At 37.8% G+C, this 22,216-nt stretch overlaps 1 protein-coding gene across 5 annotated transcripts in view; it reads left to right on the top strand.

Moving 5' to 3' along the window:
• The first annotated feature begins 202 nt into the window (after nucleotides 1-202).
• Nucleotides 203-22,216, top strand: part of dok7b (docking protein 7b) — a 36,387-nt gene continuing 14,373 nt past the window's right edge. For all 5 annotated transcript variants that reach the window (XM_067403722.1, XM_067403721.1, XM_067403718.1 and 2 more), the window contains exons 1-5: nucleotides 203-298; nucleotides 420-465; nucleotides 2,301-2,531; nucleotides 16,265-16,465; nucleotides 21,908-22,027. In XM_067403722.1, the coding sequence (XP_067259823.1) occupies nucleotides 245-298; nucleotides 420-465; nucleotides 2,301-2,531; nucleotides 16,265-16,465; nucleotides 21,908-22,027 (652 nt within the window). In that variant the 5' untranslated portion in view covers nucleotides 203-244. The remainder of the gene's footprint in view (nucleotides 299-419; nucleotides 466-2,300; nucleotides 2,532-16,264; nucleotides 16,466-21,907; nucleotides 22,028-22,216) is intronic.

The following is a 22,216-nucleotide window of genomic DNA, read 5'->3' as shown; positions in this document are numbered from 1 at the left end:
TACTTGACTGTCTGAGACTGTCTGGCCAGGTGTTGTAAATTAAATTGGCACCCTGACCCAATGAACAACTGTAAAAACCTTTGCCTTGTCTTTGTTAAGAGGGTGGGCCAATGCATGTCAGAGTTATGTGGGTGAGAGAGAGTTTGTGCGTGTTACAGCAGTGCAGACAGTTCTGGGGGTTATTTTGAAAGTGACCCCCTCACTGCCGCGGACCGCTCACAGCTGTCGGGAACCATGACACAAGATGACGGATACAGTTGTCGTAGAGGGACAAGTCAGACTGCGAGAGGGGAAAAAGGTGCTTAAACGCAACGCAAACTACTTTTACTGAATCGTTCATTATTGTTGGACAACTTAAATCTTTGTTTGTTTGTCTATACGAACACTACCTTTGTTGTTTTGTTTCCCTGCGTTTACAGTGGAAAAACAGATGGGTGATTCTTCGGAAACCTTCGCCGGTTGCAGGTAAATCCTACTTGGAAAACATTTTACGCTGCTTTTTAACAGTGTTGAGATTAGCTATGGAAGTGCATTTAAATAGCTGTTTTGTTTGTTTCATAAACGCACTTTCTACTTAGCAAAGGCCTGACATAGCGCTGTCACGGTTTTTTTCTCGTGACGGTATGTGAGGTATTGGCACGGTCGTTATGCGTGATATCGGAATGACTGATGCACGTGTCACGATGTCGCAATTCACTGGCTCGAGCTGTTTTTGGACCAAAAAGCTATAATGTACGCTTTATAAGTGTAATGTCGTACAAAAAGTCGTTTGTAGGGGCTAGTTGTCTCAAGAACTGTATCACTGACGTTTTGAAGGAAAAAAAAAATCTATACACAAATGTGTACAAAAAATCTCTAGCAGACTTGGTAAAGTTGGTTTTATATTCGCACATTCGGACATCAGTATTTAGTAGCCTTGTTAATCACACTACATTGGACATTCACAAGTAAATATGCCATTAAAACAATACTTGCCTATTTTGATCGACTGTGAAAAATGTTGTAAGTTGACAATCGTTGGTTGTCAATATCATGTCGCTGCTTAAAATTGGCAAACATTAATTTATTGCACATTTATTGGAAAGTCTGAATTTATCAGAAGTCCGAATGTGCGAATATAAAACCAACTTTACCTAAGTCAGTGGTTTTGTATGTTATTTTGAAATTCCTTGTTCAAAACCTTACTAAAATCCAACAAACCCATGTAGCATTATTTTGGGTGTATGTCGACCTGTATTTTAAATGTTATAAATATACTGATGGCAAAATTTGATGGTCAAAGCTAGATATATATACTATGGAGCTGATAGGGAGCTTGAGTGTATATAGGCCTAAATATATGCTTTAATTTTTCACTTTAATTTTTGCCATTTTATAATTGTTTTACTGTTTATAATTGTTTACATTTTGTTACATTTTGTTACTATTCAGTTACTAAACTGTTGTTCAATCGTTTTTTTTTTGTTGTTGTTGTTGTTGAAAAGGTTTTTAGTTCTCAGAACATGAAGGTATGAAGATATAAACCTCCCCTGATACATATTCCCAGTCCGGAGTTAAAAATGTGACAACTACCCTTGGTCTCTCTTATGATACGCATCAGCATTCACATTGCAAGCCATACACTTACATAACTTCTAGGTGAACTTGGCTAGCAGATTCTGTAGGTCATTTTTGGATCTTTGTTGTCTGAAGCTGTCATTGTTTAATAGGTTAGTCTCCAGTTGCTTTCATGGATCACTGTGTCTTTTGATGTGTGTGTTATGACAGCTGCTCAACTCATCGCATACTGTTTTAGAAGTCTGGTGATGTAGTGGTTTGTTCTTTTGTACAGAACCGTAAAAACAAAACATCACCACATTTTCAAAACAACAAGTTTTGTGTGCTGTCACACACTGATCACTTGTTTATGGAAAGAGACAGTTTATATTTCATGGCTCAGTAACTGCATCCCATGCATGTGTTACTTTGTCAGTTGTAATTTCTGATAATAATTATGCAAATTATCTCAACTGCTGTAAATGTAGTGCAACACAGTAGTGAAATGAAAGAAAATGTAGACTTTTTATTGCCTTAAAAGTATAGTACCTGTAATGATTTAAATGGACTTGAATGGTGCCATTGTACATTTATGGTAATGGTGATTAGCACTGAATAATTTCATGTTTATATGGAAGGATACATGCTTGGATGATACTGTCACAGTAAACACCCAAACATGGAGATTATCATGGTAATTTTTGTTATTGTAAGAAAAGATGCATTTCTGATGTTTTATGTATGTGTAATCTTGACTGTCTCAGACTGCCTGTCCTTGCTGGTGTATAAGGAGCGTGGAGAGAAGAGTAAAGGACAGCGGGAGAGGAATCAGGCCACACTGAGGGATATCTGTGGACTGGAGGCTCTTCAGGGGATTGATGGAGTGAATTATGCACTTAGTCTGCTCTGCTTGAGCCAGTCTGTCATGCTGGGCTTCGACAACAGAGTGACGCTTCTGGCCTGGGATGCTCGTATCCGCTACAGCCTTGGAGAGGGTGAGAGAAGAGCATGTGTGCATGTATAGTGATTAGATGAAAATTGGGATTAATTAAAATTCTGTCATTATTTATTCACCATCATGTTGATCCAAACCCATATGCTGTTATTTTCACAAAGTAGAATTTTTTGTAAAAATCATTTCACAGCCATACAATGACAGTTTAAAGTGACCGATGGCTGTCAAGGTCCCGGTATTTAACGAGAACTACACCAAAACAGCTTCATGCAAGTATCATAAAAGTAGTTTAATATATATAACACTTGTTTACTATATATACAGGGCTTGACATTAACACCCGCCAAATGCTGGTAGATTTCAGCTGTGGAGGGTTAGACAGCCACTTTGGCAGGTTGAATATAATTTCAGCCTACAGCCTAATCAAAAGTAGCCAAGCTCGATGTATCACAAAATTACAATCTGATCACAATCGCTCTCTGTCGCGCACGATCAGTTCTCCTTTTGCCTGAATAGTCAAATACCGTCCATCGTGTGGAGTATCTTGCGTTAAGTGGACGTGAACAGGTGGGTAAAAACTGGATATGTGTCTGTATATTGTCCATGCATTCAGCAGGCCAATTAAATACCTGTCTGTCATTAATAAATGTTAAAGGTGCCATCGAATGGAAAATTTAATTTACCTCGGCATAGATGAATAACAAGAGTTCAGTACATGGAAATGACATACAGTGAGTCTCAAACTCCATTGTTTCCTCCTTTTTATATAAATCTTATTTGTTTAAAAGACCTCCGAAGAATAGGCGAATCTCAACATAACACCAACTGTTACGTAACAGTCGGGCTCATAAATATGTATGACCCCAATATTTGCATATGCCAGGTCATGTTCAAGGCATTACACAAAGGCAGCCAGTATTAACGTCTGGATCTCTGCACAGCTGAATCATCAGACTAGGTAAGCAAGCAAAGACAACAGCGAAAAATGGCAGATGGAGCAATAATAACTGACATGATCCATGATAACATGATATTTTTAGTGATATTTGTAAATTGTCTTTCTAAATGTTTCGTTACCATGTTGCTAATGTACTGTTAAATGTGGTTAAAGTTACCATCGTTTATTACTGTATTCACGGACACAAGAGCCGTCGCTATTTTCATTTTTAAACACTTGCAATCTGTATAATTCATAAACTTCATTCTTTATAAATCTCTCCAACAGTGCATTAGCCGTTAGCCACAGAGCATTATCGAACTCATTCAGAATCAAATGTAAACATCCAAATAAATACTGTACTCACATGATCTGAACACTTTGTAAAGATCCATTTTGAGGGTTATATTATCTGTGTGAACTTTGTTTATGCACTGTTTAAGGCAAGCGCAAGCTCCGGGGGTTGGGAGCATGAGGAATTAAAGGGGCCTGAATCGGTGCATAGTTAATGATGCCCCAAAATAGGCAGATAAAAATATCTACGGGATATTTTGAGCTGAAACTTCACAGACACATTCAGGGGACACCTTAGACTTATATTACATCTTGTAAAAAAACGTTCAATGGCACCTTTAAATAAACCTACTGTATCTTTACAAAAATAACGTATAAAATGTATCATATTATGGTCATATTACCCACTCCTTGCCCATCCGTACATACCAGCTGATATACCATGTAGGCCTAGTCTTGATTTAGGTGGTCAATCTGCATTTGAAAGTTTGAAAAGGTTTTAAATCCAGTTAATCAAGTAAAATGACTCAAAATCAAGCAATTTTAGCATGCCAAAGTCAACTTTAATCATAAAAAATGTAATTTCCCAACAGCAAAATTGTGGCCAAATTGTCCTGAGTGGCTAGTACTTTGGAAAAACCACTAGCCACCGTGGCTGGTGAGCAAAAAAAGTTAATAAATACTGTAACAAAGCTATTGCTCATTGTTAGTTATTGCATCACCTGACATGAACTAATGGGACCTTATTGCAAAGTCTTACCAACTAAATGTTAAACAAAAACTCCCACTGACACAGATGTACCAGAGCCCTGTACCACAAGTTAAGGAAACTCATTACAGGATTGGTTTGATCATTGATAATTATGAAAAACATCAAGAATTTAAATACACAGCACAAAATAATAAAAAATGGAGTAAGATACAGGGTGAGTGACTTCATTATTCTCAGCTTATCTGTGATTGAAAACATAACTTACCCTGCCTTGGGAGGGTTAGTCATACAGTGTTTGTTACTAATCCAGTGAACACAAACTTGTGGTACTGAACGTTACCTGGTTAAACTTGCTTTGTGGTACAGATCTCATCATCCTTACATTATCTTAAAATTGTCTGGATTATTGGTTGATAAAATGACAACCTTCCTCATGACTGATAAAGTGACTGAAGTACAAAGCAAACAGACTCTAAACATGAATTGAGTTATATATAAAGATAAGGAAAATTTACAATAGGTATAATTTGCGAATAAACTGTTACAGGTATAATATTTTTTTTCATAATAGCATTTCCATATTAGATTTTATTGAAAACAACACCAATACAATACTTTTTTTTAATAGTTAAAAAAAAAAATTCTGATATTCAGAAATGTTTTAATATCAGGTGTTTTGTAATACCCATGTTGATTTTGGTGTAAATAAATGTAAATGTAAAAAGCTGAAGTTTGGAGTGCAGAATTGGGCCTTTTTCTAAATTTGACATTTTGTTAATTCAGCTTACAAACAAAAGACATAAAGAAAAAAGAGAGACACTACTAATTGACTGAAAATGACAAGCTTTAATTAATTCAGCTTCATAGTCAACATCAGCATCTTTCTTCACCAACTCTTGTGGTTACCTTCACCGGCCCCAGTGCTCTGTGGAGACCTCACCAGCCCTGGTGTTTCACGATGAGGGTCACCAGCCCAAGTGTCTTGTGGTGAGGGTCAACAGCCCCAGTGCTGTGTGGTGACCCTTACCGTCCCCAGTGTCTTCCGGTGACCCTCACCACCCCGAGCGCTGTGTGGTGACTTTCACTGACCCCAGTGTCTTCTGGTGACCCTCAGCTGCCCCGATGTCTTCCGGTGACCCACACCAGCCCTAGTGTCTTATGGTGAAGGTCACAAGCCCCAGTGTCTCGAGATGAGGCTCAGCAGCCCCAGTGTCTTACAGGGCGGCCCCATTGTCTTCTGGAGACCCTCCCTGGTCCCAGTGTCTTGCGATGCCGGTCCCAATGTCATGCAGTGACCCTCACTGGCCTCATTGTCTTCCAGGGACCCTTAACGATTGTAGTGTCGTATGGGTCTCCATTCATGCAGAGACCTCTCCATTCTCTATTTTGTTACTATGTGGTAAAGAAATGAAAAAGAAAGAAAACAGATCATGATTATTCACACTCATTACCTGTTTAACTAAATCTAACTATATCTTAACTTAATTGCATCTAATCTTATTTACAGTAAACCTTCATTTCTAAACTTCATATGGACACATGCACAGGACAACAACCAGAGCAGTCTCTTTCTCATTCTGATGTAATTTTTTCCGAGTACCTGCCAAAGCATGAGCAAAACTTTCTTCCAAAACTTCTTAATCTTTTTCTCAATCGCCCAAGTGGTCCAATTTTAGGGAGCCCTGATCTGGAAAATACATACACAGAACAAGCATTAAGATTGACTGACAAGCACACTATACAATAAATGATTTATAACAAACCCATAATAGCCAGCATCCTACTCTATGTGTGCATACATTTGATCAACAACTGTTTGGCAACAACACAGATCTGCATGCGTGTGTGAGTTTGTGTTCAGCATATGTACCTGATTTCTTCGAGTGGCAGCTGTTGGACACACTCTTCATCAGTCCAGTGACAGTCCCCTGCCTCCTTAAACACACAAACACATTTCTAAGCATTTTCAATCTCTCTCATACATATACAAAACTAAAGAATTATATATTATCGTTTTCACTCTTATACACTGGCAGTGACTAATAGTAATAGTTTAACAATGTTCTGATCAAATTCATAAACCCAGTCACACACAGATGCCACCATAATTTTAAACAAACTTATAACACAGTATAAGCTCACTGCTGTGTTGCTGGTGGACACATGAGGGTACATGTTTGGCAGCAAATGTTTCAGGTTGCTCAGCAGGTGCTCTGTCAAAGCATTACACAGCCCCTGTTCCTCAACCATGGTGGGGCTGAGTGGTACGCTGTTCACACAAATAACAAACGTGTCACATTACTATATACACCAGACACCCGTCTTCTTTTTATGATCGACAGCTCCATCTCTGTGTCTCATAAAATCCTGAAAACGTACGTGTGTAGTTCTAGAAACCTCAGTCCTTGAGTTACATTGTAATGTGCTTTGAAGTACAGACTATATCAACTGAATACAGACATTTTAATACACTTACTGAAAGATGACGGGTCCAAAAACTATTGACAAGTTCTTGGATGTCATAAGATTTATGTGACTCTCAGCAGCCACACGGGACAGGAAGAACAACAGGCAGCAGAGGACGTTAAAATGTTCCTCAGGAAGACTGTTCAGGATTGTCCTCAAAGCCTGATTCATTTCTTCCTCTTTTGCATCTGCAAGATACATTGAAGAATTTGATAAATGAGTTTTGTTGTGCAGAAAGTACCCAAAATGTTCACCCCAGCCTCACTTACCCCTGAACACATTCAGCAGTTGTGTCCTGTGTGGCTCTGGAATAAGTCCACCAGGTAATTCCCTGAGGAAAAGTTTCAGTAATGAGGCAAGAGTAGGAATTTCCTCACTGTCAAACTCCGGAATTCCTCCTTGATCAAAACGTTTCCTTAATTCCTGGCAGCGTTTCACTTTTCCCCCAACCCTGAACAGGCCACTCTCTCTGAGACCTAAACACAAACACACATTTTACAAATACACAAAATCTCAGCATACAACTGAGAAACACTGTCAAATACACTTGCACAGCACTCACCATGCTTCTCCACAAACTCCACTATGTGCATGAGCGCTAGAGGAAGACCCTGCCTCATCTGTCCACTCCTCCTCAGGCCGATCAGGGGGACACCAAACACAGCTCTCTGTGTTTCCAGCTGCACAAGACAAAATTTCAGTAAAAAATAAACAAATCATAAAGGTTTACTGGGAAATACTGTACTGCACAGAGTGCACAAGAAAATAAGTTTACATGAAGCTGTATAACAAGTGCGCATTTTAGTAACAGAGTGTATAGTCAGGAAACATTACATTTATTATAGCGTTTCTCCATGTACATTAACACAAATTTACAGAATATCGTTCGTTAATTTCAATACTTGATAATGAAAACAAGACTGAAAAAAAGCACTAGCAAGACGCCATGTCAAGTTAAAAGAATACAACTTTTACACGCAGCGCCAGTGGACCAATCAGAAGAACTCGGAGGCGGGGCAGTAGCAAGTTGGCATGGCAACTGATTTATTTTTATTTTATTTTTTATTTAACTTTCAAAAAAAAATACATAAAAAACAAAAAACCAAACAAAAAAATGGGAATACACATAACAGATCTTACATGATACAGGGTAGAGCATTAAATTCTATGGCACCTGTTTTATTTGACAGTAACATGGTGGAGGAGGCCATAGCCAGTGCGATTATTCTCTTTTTTTCCATGTTAATAAATAAATAAAATAGATCATTTACACAGAACGCATCTTTGTGTCTAAAAAGCCTTTCTGTAATCACTGTAATCACGCAAAGACGCCCTTATTCTGCTGTGTTGTGTATTGCATACTTACACACACTGATAAAACTCCGAACACTCCCATTTCAATGAAAGGATCGGAGTTGTTTTCAGTCGCGGAGCTGTTAACCAATCTGTGAAGAGTCCGAAGCCGAGAGTCGAAACCAGAAAAGGGTCAAAAACGGGAATCCAAATAAGTCAAAAATCGAGCGTCAAAAACAGAAGGAAGTCAAAATCCGAGAATCAAAAATGTGTCGCGAATCCAAAGCCGATAGTCAAAGTCCGAAAGAGAGTCAAAAACCGGAAATCAATAATCAAAGAAATTCAATAACTGTATAAACTCGCCAACCGCACCAAAAACACCAACCGCATCAATCGCCAAATCACCCAACAGAGAATTCTAGTTCAATTTGTTCATATATACCTGCTGCATCACTCGCGTCACAATAGCGCTTCACTGAGAACAGAATCTGCTGAAGTTCCCATCAACAAACCATTGTGTGCATACATTAATAATTAAGAGACAGAAATATAAATAAGTAACCTTAATGTCAAGCCCTGTATATATATATATATATATATATATATATATATATATATATATATATATATATATATATATATGAAGAGTTTGGTTCCAAACGCGATAAACGCCATTTTCAAAACGAATTTCCGCCAAAATCATTTTTGTATCTGGTCGGTATTTAAAAGTAATTTAGGCTATTAATTATGCGCAAAATGCGATATCCGTCGTGTTATTGTGTCATGTTTTCTCCCTTTCTTCCCAAAACTCGACAAACGCCAGTCTCCCGTCTCTGCAGAACACGATATCTCAACTAGTCACAGCGCACAATTCCACCCACTGTAAACATTGAAGTAGGCCTACGTTTTTCAGTGTACTCAGCAAATGTGTTTATTTAACCGTGCGGTGGCGCCAGATACTCTTAAATCGGTAATGACAAATAATTTATAACATTAAGGGGTTAGTTCACCCGAAAATGAAAATTCTGTCATTTATTAGGCTACTTACCCACACTCATGCCATGCCGAATATTTCTGGTGAGCCAAAAAACAAAACAAAAGAACGACTTATTTAGTAATGGCCGATTTCAAAACACTGCTTCAGGAAGCTTTGGAGCATTATGAATGTTTCTCAATTCCAAGAATGCAGAGAACGGACTTGCGTTCTCGTGGAGTCCGGTCTTGCCAGGCGACCTTGAAAGAACGAACTCGGAAGGACGGGAGGACACAGAACAAATCATTTGAGAATTGAGATGTGCTGCGATCTTGTTGCTCAACTGACCGTCCCAGCATATTATAAGTGGCTGTAATGCACAATAAACATAAAATAACATCACAAACAATTGTCATAACCTGTTAAAAAATTACTTCATATTATTATAGACTTTACATAAAATTTTATATCTTTTTATTTCACCGCTTGTATTTATGAAAATAAGTAGCCTTTGGCTGTTATGCTTTGTCAATGTTAAAATTATTTTTTATATGCCAATAAAAATACTGAAGGCTTTCTTCAGGTTATCATTTTATTAAAATTAAGCAAAACAAACGGTTTACTTTCACGAGCCGTCACGTATTTGCGAGCTTGTAGCTGGAATCTCACGAGAACTTCAAAGCTTACAGGCTTCCGTACGTCGACCGCCGCAGCGTCTTCTGGTATTTTTAACGGTTCGATCCCCTCAAGTTTGCATTCGATGCATCCTCGATATCAAGAACACATCCGGGTACTTTCATGCGTCCTCCGTTCTTGCGTTCTTGAGTATTGGAATGAACTTCGACGGTTGATGATGACATAGAGCAAGAACACAAGAGCTGCGTTCCATTCGACAGGGTCCCTACGCAGTGTTCACTGCTCCCTACTCCCTGAGCACGGTATATCAGTTGAAGTGGACTTCGCTGACAATAATCGCTCATTTGGAACGCCCTGCAAACGTCATCAAAGAAAGTCAACGACAGTGTTGCGCAGATTATGATATAACATACGGTAAATAAATAGATATTATAATTTACTTTCGAATTTAAAATTGACTCTGTAACTTGAAGCTGTAACTGCCATGCCATATAAAAATAAATTCTCATTTTGTAAACTGTATAACGGTATTAATCCATGGTCTGGGTCTCATCTCGTGCGCTTTCTTTTCCACGCGCAGCCGCATAGTAAACAATTCTGAGGTAAATAAAGTAAAATAAAAATGACTACAGAGCCTCAGATGCTTTTCAACACTTTTACTTTGTCATGCCTAATAATAGAATAAAATATACAAATGTAACACATCGCCATAACCATTCATACTTTTGTTCAAAATTTATGAATACTCAAAACGTAAATTCCTCCATTGGAGAACCGTTTAAAAACTCTTTCAACGGCTCCACTCCATCATAGTTCTGACTGGTGACGTGGTGCGCAATGACAGTTGGGTAATTTGACCTCTCTACTTCCTGTGAAGTGATTTATCGATGTTCCCTTATTCCCTATGCCGTTCGCAGTGCCCTTCGAACTGAACATGTTTGCTCCCTTCGGAATGGAATCTCACTTAAGATGGCGAAATACCGTGTGAAGTCCACTTCGCAGTCCACTTACGGCCGAATGGAACGCACCTAAGGACGCAAGATCGCTGAAGAACGCATATTGAGAAGCAGCTAGTGGCTGCGTCCGAAAACCTAGGAAGCTGTCTTGCTGCCTCGCTATCTTATAAGAAAATGACTTGTACGGCAGCATTTGTGCATGAAGGTACCTCACGAAACTGATTTCGGACAGACGTCTGAGGCAGTGTAACAGTTTAATGATCTACAGCAATATAGCGCGAGCTTTGGTGAGAACTAAACAAATATTTAATTACTACAGTAGTAATTTCTCGATAGAAATGATATCAAAATTGAAATATGTTGATCAAAATCGTACATTTATACACAAACTGAGCAGCAAACGCAACTTGGGACGCCATCTTTATTTTTCTAGCTCAACTGTCACAGAATGGAAAGCACAGGATTGTGGGATATCAAAGGCAGCTAAGGATACATCTATGCTTCCTTTAAAAATCGATCAGATGAAGGTATCTCATGAGAGAGGAAGTGAAGCTAACATTGGATTCGGACGTGCTTTGATGCCTTACTACCTTGAAATGTGTCCTCAGAAGGAAACATTTTCCAGTTTTCAGACACAGCCAGTGTATCGAATCATGATTCAGATCACGTGTCAAACTGCCAACGGCTGAAATCACGTGACTTTGGCGCTCCGAACAGCTGATTTCGATACACTGATTTATTTGTGCTCCGAATCTTCCTGAAGCTGTGTTTTGAAATCGGCCATCACTAAATAAGTCGTTTAGTTTTTTTTTGCCGTTCCAAAAATATTCTCGTCGCTTTATAATATTAATAGTGAAATAATTAATAATGATTGATCTTTATTTAATTTACAGTGAAGATACATGAAATGTTGTTTTACATTACTTTATTCAATTTCTGTACCTTAAAACTGGATACATGAAAAACCTGAAAAGCTTTATTTCTTTCTTTCTTTGCTTTACTGAATTTATTTGTGCTGTTTGATTATTTGTTCTTATTTTCTTCATTTTTTTTTTGACATACTGAACCGTACCGAAACTGTGAGCCTAAAACTGTGATACAAACCTTGAGTAATCTGAACAGTTGCACCCCTACAATATATATATATATATATAATGACCCATGCAGTCGATAGAGTCAGCAAAGGTTCTGAAGGTTCCAAAACAGAATCACCTAGCAACCATACCTTAAAATCCCTGGTAATACCACCAAATTTGGCACAAACAAAGTCAAAACCCATATCTATAGGAAATACTGTATACTCGCCAAGATGTTTTTGAAATACTGTAATTCTGTGTATACGTGTATATCGGGAGAACACCTGAGGCATCTTTGTGCGTGTGCTTTGGATCTGCGTGAGTAAGATCGTTTTGTTTACAGCATGAGTTTGAAAATCACATTTCATTGGTTCAGACTCATATCATCGAGAATTCACTATGAATATTCACAAAGTTTTTCATGGTCAAAGGCAAGATACTCCTCAGAAAACGTACAAATAAAGATAACGTTAGATGTTTAATTGCTATTTATTTCGAGAGAGAGAGAGCGAGAGAGAGAAACAATTTTTGGCCAGGCTGTCATACAAAATTATGAACACATGCAAAAACAAGAGAGCTAGAGAGAACCAACAAAATATTCTGTTGTAGTCAGTGTATTTTATTTAATTGTATTTTTTTCCTATGAGCTTTTTGTTTTTCTATTCATTTTTTGGGGGGCATAGGAAAATAAAACCTGTGGCTGTTGTATTTTGTCAGATAAATACCTTAACCAAGTTTATTGTTTGTTTAGTGTGTTGTTCTTCCCTCATATTTAAAATATTTTTAAAAAATCTTAAAAAAACATTCCTGATATTTTGATGGTTTAATCGAACATGTAAGGTCATTAAAATTACTAATTCTAAGTAGTTTTATTATGTAAAGTCTTTAATTTTTACTTTTTTATCATCTATTTTATTGTGATTTATAGCAAACATCGCTAAAGTTTGATCTCCCTCAGGGCACTCTATGGGTCAAGACCGCTACTGGGTCTGTTAATCCCAGACAGCCTCGAAAACTCACGTACAGACACACACCTACACCAGGCGCTTGGCTCTTTTGCTTTCACACGTACACATACACTCTCAAGTCAGAGAGGTTTGGCGTGCCCTTTGAGAAAGCAGCAAAGTTATAATTGGGACCCTGTGATGTGTGATACTCCATAAGATCTCAAATTTTTCTCGAACATGCTCTTGACAGAGTGACACCTACTAAAAAACATAGTGTATTATCTCTGACTCTGTTCAGATGTCTTATAAATCAAAGTTTTTCATTTCCATCTATGCAGCTAAAATTTTCAATGATTCAGCTCTTGTTTGGCAGCTATTATTCTGAATGCATGTGTCGTCTCCGCTCTGATACCTCCTTGATTTTCAGATCCCATGTTTGTTTGGTTATTTGTCTTTAAGGCAATCAGAATGATGATAGATGGAGTCTGGTGAATCGAGGTGCCGATGTCTCAATCTGCTCTGTTGTTCTTATCAGTTTCCCTCTAAACTGCTTTAACACACTGTTCTGTACCAAGTCCCCTCACATTGATCATGACTGATGCGTCAGAGACTTTAGACTGCTTTGGTTGACCATATGGAGATGTGAGAGTGTGTGTGTTGTATTGATAAATATAAGAAGATATAATATGATGGATAAATATTCTGTGTGCATTATGTATGACAAGGTGCACAATGGAATAGGTATTGTGAAGTAAAAAGCATTAATCGTATCGCTAATGCAAGACACGCACACACATATGCACACGCTGCTGCAAGCAAACTGTATCATTATGCATTATGGCTGCTTGGAATGTATCGATTGCTCTATTATGATAAATTGAGGTATTTTTCCTAATGATTTGGAGTCTATATTCACACCAGTGTTGCTTAATCAGTCCCATAAATGATGTATTGAGCTTGAAATAAATTTACTTCAAATTTGTCTGTACAGCTGCAAATAAAAATCCACTGATGATCCATTTAATGTTCCCACACAAAAATAATCTTCCACAGTTGTGGAAGGTAAACATCAGGGAATTTTAAAATGGTATTTTTCATGCCTGAAAATGTCAAGGAAATTTATAATATCTCATAAACTATTATTTTATCAATAAGATATCACTCTTGTGTAAAGTAAAACTTGCTTGCATGCCATAGTATTGTTCAATTTGTTTGCAAATTGATTTGTTGAGTCTTTTTTTTTTAATGAATTAATCTGAATTAGGTATCATTATGGCTGATTGAATCTGAAGTGTTCACAAAAAAATAGAAAAATTGTGGAAATTGAATGGTCGAAAGGTGTGGGAACCCTGTTCATTACCAGAGACTATAGATATAGGAAGACGGTTCACTCCTATTACCTATGAATGGGAGAAACTGCAACACGCAATATGGCGGAATACATCCCGCCTTCTAAGTAAACGAGCCAATCGTTGATTGGTTAAAGTCATTGCATCACTGCAGCTGCCGTTACAAGCTCCGGTTGCCATAGAAACCTGAGACTCACGCTTAGGATGTGCATTGGCTTGTCTAGCCTAAAAAATAAGCTTTTTAACACTATTTGAACATGAGAAACAACATTTATGGGACAGTTCATGTCAGATACTGTTGCTGATTTGAAATATGTTATTTAAATGTAAGTTCACCAAGCAGTTTTTGATATAGCTGCCCGGAGGCGTTGCAAATATGGCCGGCGGGTGAACATACTTTCCTTGAAATCACGCTATGATTAAAGATGTGTTTCTGATGGTTTCCAATTTGATATGATGCTGTTAACTCTTGGTTGAAAGAAAATGTGATGGGAAGAATATCAGATTATGAGTCGTATTACCAAAATGCAGTATATTCAACTACAGTAGTCAACATCTGAAGTGGATCAAAAAGTTAGGCCAACGTAGTTCTTAGGACAACTTTGATTAAGAAGACGGTTTTAGGACAACTTAGATGAAAGTTTTTGATCCACTTCAAATGTTGACTACGATTGATAGTTTTCACGTGACGTCACGCTCTGAGGGGAACGCCCCCCTGGTGGGCAAAACAATGCTTTCCTCCATTCCCTGCTAGTTATTTTTACCAGGTTTGTAGTAAGATAATGATATTAAAAGACCAAATTCAATATACACTTTATTGATTATGCATACTTTGTACAGGCAAACAATTGAACACAGAATATTAATGCAACACAAAGTTTCTCGTTAAGCGCTTTTTTCCCAACGAAAACCATTATAAAGACAATGCGTTGCGTTCATATTCTGGGCTCATCTGCTTGCCTATGCTTCATCAAAAAGGGTTAAACTGTATTTGATCTTTTAATATGACTGTTTTAGTACATTAAGGCACTTTAAGGGTTTCAATAAGGTTTCTTTAGCCTGCTGTCAGTTCACCCTCCGCCTATGTTGCTGGATCAGCCCTTTAATTCTAACGGTCTTTCTGCGTAATTAACAGAGGTGTAAAGAGTACCCGAAAGTAAACCAATATCCTTCAAAACAGTCTTGTCAATATAGCGGATAAATAAAACAATGTTAAATAAAATTAAATAGTCAAAGTCTACTGTATGTGTTGGTTTCAGCCTCATCAGCGGCTGCAGTCATTTCCTCATCTAACACCTGCCTTGTTGACAAGTTTTGGGAGAGTAAAGGCAAAATGCACAAGATATAGTACCTTCAATGACCTTAGATGGCGATATCACTTATTTATATCAAAAACAAACTGCTGCAGAAAAAGTTAGCTGCCATGAAAAATTGTAATTTGTAATTGCATTACTCATCACAAATGTTAGTGGAGTAAAAAGTACATTTACTTGCTCTAAAATGTAGTCAAGAAGAGAGTAAATATCTTTGATACTCAGTACAACTACAAAGTAGCCAAAAAGTAGAGTAACTAATTACATTTACTCAAGTACTTTACACCTCTGGTAATTAATCTGTTTAAAATTAAGTGGTGCAACAACACTCAATTTATAATAAAACCCAGATCAACAAATGATCAAACTTTGCTTAATTTAATCCTTATTGGTGCAACCCACCCTAGTGTTAGCTTTTTAAAAATCGTCCCGCTGTTCTTAGTGATTGAAATCACTGCAGGTGCTGTATATGGATCACAAGTGCCCAAACTTGCATCTTTATTTTTGTTTTTAACATGGAAAATTGACAGAATTGTGCTGCAGTTACAAGGCTGTTTTGCCCGCCAGGGCTCCGCGACAGTCATGTGACTGAAAACTATGAATAGTATGTTAATTCATAATACATACATATACAAAAACTGTAGAAATCTACCTTTTTTAATTTATCTTTATATACAATGGTAAGATTTTTAAATTTTTAAATGCAACTATACTGTGTCCTTGTAGCTGACGGAATTAATTTAGGCCTTTCCAGAATGTCTCGAGAACAACTGCTTTGCTTTTAATTTTGCTCTCTGATAATAAACATGTCCCTCTTTCAGTTCACAGGTTTAACGTCAATGTCCAGCCTGGCACCAAACTAGAAAGTGGCCCCGCCTCGCTGCATCTGTGCAACAACTTGCTTGTCATCGCCAGAGACCTCCCTCCAACTGTCATCGGCCAATGGAAACTGTCGGACTTGAGGCGTTACGGCGCTGTTCCTAATGGATTTATCTTTGAGGGGGGGACAAGATGTGGCTACTGTAAGTTTATGTTGTTCTTTTCCTCATTCAGTGCTATTTGATCTTTTTGAGATGCAAATGGATTCTTGGACATCTCTTTTATATTGTTTTGGCAGAATACTGCATTTTATTCAATGAGAAGAATCCCATGATAATTAAGGTGAATTTGTGGATTGTTCTCGTACAAAGTCACCCCCTCCTCTGCCTCTTTTTCACTTGGTCTTAGTAATATTCTCTGCTGTGGAAGTAGCACAGAGGTGTTTGCCAATAGTAAATGTGAAAATCAGATAACCTCACAGTCACACTTAGTCTCTCTATCTCTCTCACTCCCTCTCTCGCTCATTTTCTCGCTCCCTCCATACTTACAGAATCACTACACTTACTTTTGTGCACCCACACAGATTGTGGTAATGTGTGATATGCTCCAGTGTAAGATGTTGCGTTAGCACCAGTGAAACCCACCAGCTGCCTCTGTCAAATCCATCTGCAGCTGTTCAGTAGCTTCAGCAGCTTTAATGCTCCATCTTATATGTAACTTCCTTACAACGAGTCAACGACAGCCATGTTGTCACAACAGAAAAGGGTTTTTTAATGCAATCATAATTTTTCAGTCGAAAAGGTGTTCAGGATATTTGTTAGATGCTGTCTTAATGCACTATGCTGGGAACTCTGGGCATTTTTATGCGTTTTTTTGCGGTGAGGCGGCATGTGAAAGGTCTGCTGCCAAGAGAAAGAATTTGAGGGGGCAGGGGTTCTCACGTTGGACACCAGACTCTGGTTGCTGTTGTAGTACATTACAACATTAGTCACGTCTAGGACTGCATGGAAACTGCACATGCAGAACTACACAAAGAAAGTTCCATATAGTAGTGGCCAAAAGTCCAGCCTAGGAAAACTGACATCTTTACCCTGTATTCAAATATTATTAAAAATTTGTTGAAGAAGCATATTGTGTATTTGTGCTTGCAGTCAGTTGTTTTAAATTGTGCAGACATCATTTTTGGCCAGGCTGTGACACAAAGAAATCTGTAAACACCTGCAAAAACGAGAGAACCTATGAAATATTAATAACTGATTATGTTAATGTATACTTTTTCCTGTGAGATTGTTTTTCCATTGTAAATCACAGTATTAGAACTTGTAGGGTCATTAAAAAAATATCCCTTACAGACACACACTACTGTGCGTGTATGTGTGTGTATATACATAATATATATATATATATATATATATATATATATATATATATATATATATATATATATATATACAGTGGGTACGGAAAGTATTCAGACCCCCTTAAATTTTTCACTCTTTGTTATATTGCAGCCATTTGCTAAAATCATTTAAGTTCATTTTTTTCCTCATTAATGTACACACAGCACCCCATATTGACAGAAAAACACAGAATTGTTGACATTTTTGCAGATTTATTAAAAAAGAAAAACTGAAATATCACATGGTCCTAAGTATTCAGACCCTTTGCTCAGTATTTAGTAGAAGCACCCTTTTGATCTAATACAGCCATGAGTCTTTTTGGGAAAGATGCAACAAGTTTTTCACACCTGGATTTGGGGATCCTCTGCCATTCTTCCTTGCAGATCCTCTCCAGTTCTGTCAGGTTGGATGGTAAACGTTGGTGCACAGCCATTTTTAGGTCTCTCCAGAGATGCTCAATTGGGTTTAAGTCAGGGCTCTGGCTGGGCCATTCAAGAACAGTCACTGAGTTGTTGTGAAGCCACTCCTTCGTTATTTTAGCTGTGTGCTTAGGGTCATTATCTTGTTGGAAGGTAAACCTTCGGCCTAGTCTGAGGTCCTGAGCACTCTGGAGAAGGTTTTCGTCCAGGATATCCTTGTACTTGGCCGCATTTATCTTTCCCTTGATTGCAACCAGTCGTCCTGTCCCTGCAGCTGAAAAACACCCCCACAGCATGATGCTGCCACCACCATGCTTCACTGTTGGGACTGTACTGGACAGGTGATGAGCAGTGCCTGGTTTTCTACATACATACCGTTTAGAATTAAGGCCAAAATGTTCTATCTTGGTCTCATCAGACCAGAAAATCTTATTTCTCACCATCTTGGCAAACTCCATACGGGCTTTCATGTGTCTTGCACTGAGGAGAGGCTTCCGTCGGGCCACTCTGCCATAAAGCCCCGACTGGTGGAGGGCTGCAGTGATGGTTGACTTTCTACAACTTTCTCCCATCTCCCGACTGCATCTCTGGAGCTCAGCCACAGTGATCTTTGGGTTCTTCTTTACCTCTCTCACCAAGGCTCTTCTCCCCCGATAGCTCAGTTTGGCCGGACGGCCAACTCTAGGCAGGGTTCTGGTCATCCCAAACGTCTTCCATTTAAGGATTATGGAGGCCACTGTGCTCTTAGGAACCTTAAGTGCAGCAAAACATTTTTTGTAACCTTGGCCAGATCTGTGCCTTGCCACAATTCTGTCTCTGAGCTCTTCGGGCAGTTCCTTTGACTTCATGATTCTCATTTGCTCTGACATGCACTGTGAGCTGTAAGGTCTTATATAGACAGGTGTGTGGCTTTCCTAATCAAGTCCAATCAGTATAATCAAACACAGCTGGACTCAAATGAAGGTGTAGAACCATCTCAAGGATGATCAGAAGAAATGGACAGCTTAAATATATTAAATATATGAGTGTCACAGCAAAGGGTCTGAATACTTAGGACCATGTGATATTTCAGTTTTTCTTTTTTAATAAATCTGCAAAAATGTCAACAATTCTGTGTTTTTCTGTCAATATGTGGTGCTGTGTGTACATTAATGAGGAAAAAAAAATTAACTTAAATGATTTTAGCAAATGGCTGCAATATAACAAAGAGTGAAAAATTAAAGGGGGTCTGAATATTTTCCGTACCCACTGTATATATATATATATATATATATATATATATATATATATATATATAATATATATATATATATATAGGCCTACGTGTATTATAAAACATTCATAGCATATTTAAAAAAAAAAATATTTACATATATTATTATTCTTATTCAAGATATATCATAAATGTTAAATATTTTGGTTAATTTGATCATACCTGCAGATAACAAAAGGCTCTATTAGATTAGTTTTTATATATTGGACCATATTTAAATTAAATTTGCAGATATACCATAATCAGAAAATGCAAAACAAAGATCTGCAGATTATCTCAGGGCTTAGATATTCGTATAAAGAGAGCTTGTTCAATTAGACTGAATTTTAATCTTCTTTACAACCACTACTACCACCTCATGCATTCTGAAAATGTATGGAAATTCATGAAAAAGATACTAAGACCACCAAGTTTACATTTAGATACATGCAGTGAAATAATTACCTTGTCTGGAGCATGAATCTGTTAGCCAGCGCTTTACCTCATTATAGTTTGACAACCATGAGCTCCTATTGGTCTCTGCCGCACAGAGGTCATGTCCCTCCTACTGCCATTAATGTAATTCAGCGGTTGGCTGCTCTGGGACAGAGTGAATTAAATTGAAAAATATGGCCTTGTTGCTGTTTCTAGCGCGATTTAATGTCACAGGCCACACGCGGTGACAAAACACATACTGGCAGTGCAATTAGTGAGTGTGTCAGCTGTCTCATTTGATTTCAGAGACTGAGCGGGTGTGAGTTTGTTCACTAGCTTAGTTTGTCAACAGACTTGGACAGATTGTAGATCAGTGTTTTCCCTGCTGTCAGGTAGGGCATTTGTGGAACAGTTTGGCTGGCATCAGCAATGAAAAAACATGTCACGAGATCTAAAACAAGTTGAAACTGACAATTCAATTCAAAAGACATGATTCTGCAAGTGTTTGATCTGATTAAAAATGTTGCACATGAGCCATTAATTTACTTGCGCAGACCAATCGTGCTCATGGTTGTCAATCTATAAGGAACTAGAGCACTGGCTAACAGATATCATGCTCCAGACAAGGTAATTCTATTGTAAATGTAAACTTGCCGGTCTTAGTATCTGTTTCTTGTTTGTTTTTATGGATTTCCATACATTTTCAGAATGCCTGAGGTGGTAGTGGTGGTTGTAAAAAAGATTCAAATTCAACCCTGCACAAAAAAGTCATAAGAATTGTAAAGTATGTCAGAGAATGCCTGATTTTGCACTGTAATATTGGCTTCTTTTATTAAATGCTGTGCAGTATACACTGTATACGGCTTACTATTTAAAAAAAGTATGCAACAATATACATTTCAAACAAAAGTCATTTTTAAAGTTTGTGTAAAAACATTTAGCACTTTAATTAAAAGTCAGTACTTTTTTATCACAGCTGGTACTGCTTACAGTTCATTTATAATGTTGGAAATGTACTGTAAGTTCAGCCGCATTGCATCGTGGGATATAGTATATATTCACATTTTAGCAGGGTATTTTCATAATCAAAAATACTATAGTTTATCAAAAGCAGGTGTTTCATTCTCTTAAAATTTTGGCAAGGTAAATAAATAGCCACAGACTTGGCCACATGTTTCAAGTATTAATAGCCTACCAGTGTGTTTATGAATTATGAAACCAAGTGCTAAGGGTGTTATGGTTATTTTTGTAATGGACTGTCACTCCTATACCGTCTCCACAGTGATGCTCAGGGATTTGACAGGACTATATTTACCTCCATGAAAGACTGCCTAAGTCTCTTTCCTCATCATGTTTTACAAAGAAAAACAGTCATAGTCTGACTGCGGATGAATCATTAATGCATTTTGTCACAAATAAGGTGTTATACTTGATAGCCTCAAGGCGCTTGCTATTCAGTAACATTCAGCTGTGCTTTTGCCAGCACTTAATTTAGTTTTGAAAGGTGTTTCAGGCTTTGTAGATGCTCTTGACATTTGTATGGAGGAGGTGTGGGCACCAAAGCGGATTTTCTTGGTACACATTCATCTTATTTTATGAATTATACATTATGCTCAATTAAATATGCAAAAATAAACTTTAGTTTTTTCTGTGTGGACCTATCATATATAAATCTTCCATGCTTTTGGCTCGTTTGGCAGCACACATAAACACACATACTCAGTATTGTTCATGAAAAAGTTCCAGTCAGTATCTTGTGATAAAACATCACTGTCTTCAATTACCCTTTATGTGAAGACGGTTACTTTACTTTATAGACTTTGTGTGCCTGATGAATTTATTTGAATGATATATGAACTCGTACAGTTTTTCTTGGTTCCATTTGCTTGAATTAGTCTATAATTCATTTATTCTGAATCAGTGAAATGTGAATGTTCCTGTCTGCTCAGAGGAATCACTTGATGTTCCCTCATTTGAAATAATCTTGTGACCGCTATTGTGGTCATTACTGAAACTAATTTTCTATTCAATGCTATGGGCAATTAATATCAATCTGATTTCGAAATGGTGCATTATGTCTTTTGAATAAAACAGGCTCAAGACATTAAGAAGCGATTTCTCTTCTCTCTGTCTCCATAGGGGCTGGTGTTTTCTTTCTTGCATGTGCAGAAGGAGAACAGATCAGTTTTTTGTTTGATTGCATCGTTCGTGGCATATCACCAAGCAGGGGTCCGTTTGGACTGCGCCCAGTCCTGCCAGGTGAGTTCACGTTTGTGGAGGTGTGTGATGTAAGATCTCAGATCAGAGATTTCAAAGTTGCTAATGTTAGCCTCATTTGCTTGATGTGTGTGAGCTGTCAGCTGCGTGTGCATGTCTGTGTCTAAACTCTGTGTATGATTGATATGTGGTGTCAAGTTTCTTTCTCTCTCTCTTTATCTCTCTTTCCCA

This window comes from Chanodichthys erythropterus, chromosome 12 (genome assembly GCF_024489055.1).
Source record: "Chanodichthys erythropterus isolate Z2021 chromosome 12, ASM2448905v1, whole genome shotgun sequence".
Taxonomy (NCBI): Eukaryota; Metazoa; Chordata; class Actinopteri; order Cypriniformes; family Xenocyprididae; genus Chanodichthys; species Chanodichthys erythropterus.
Note: the sequence above shows the minus strand (reverse complement) of the source record. Positions and strands in the feature narration are given on the sequence as shown.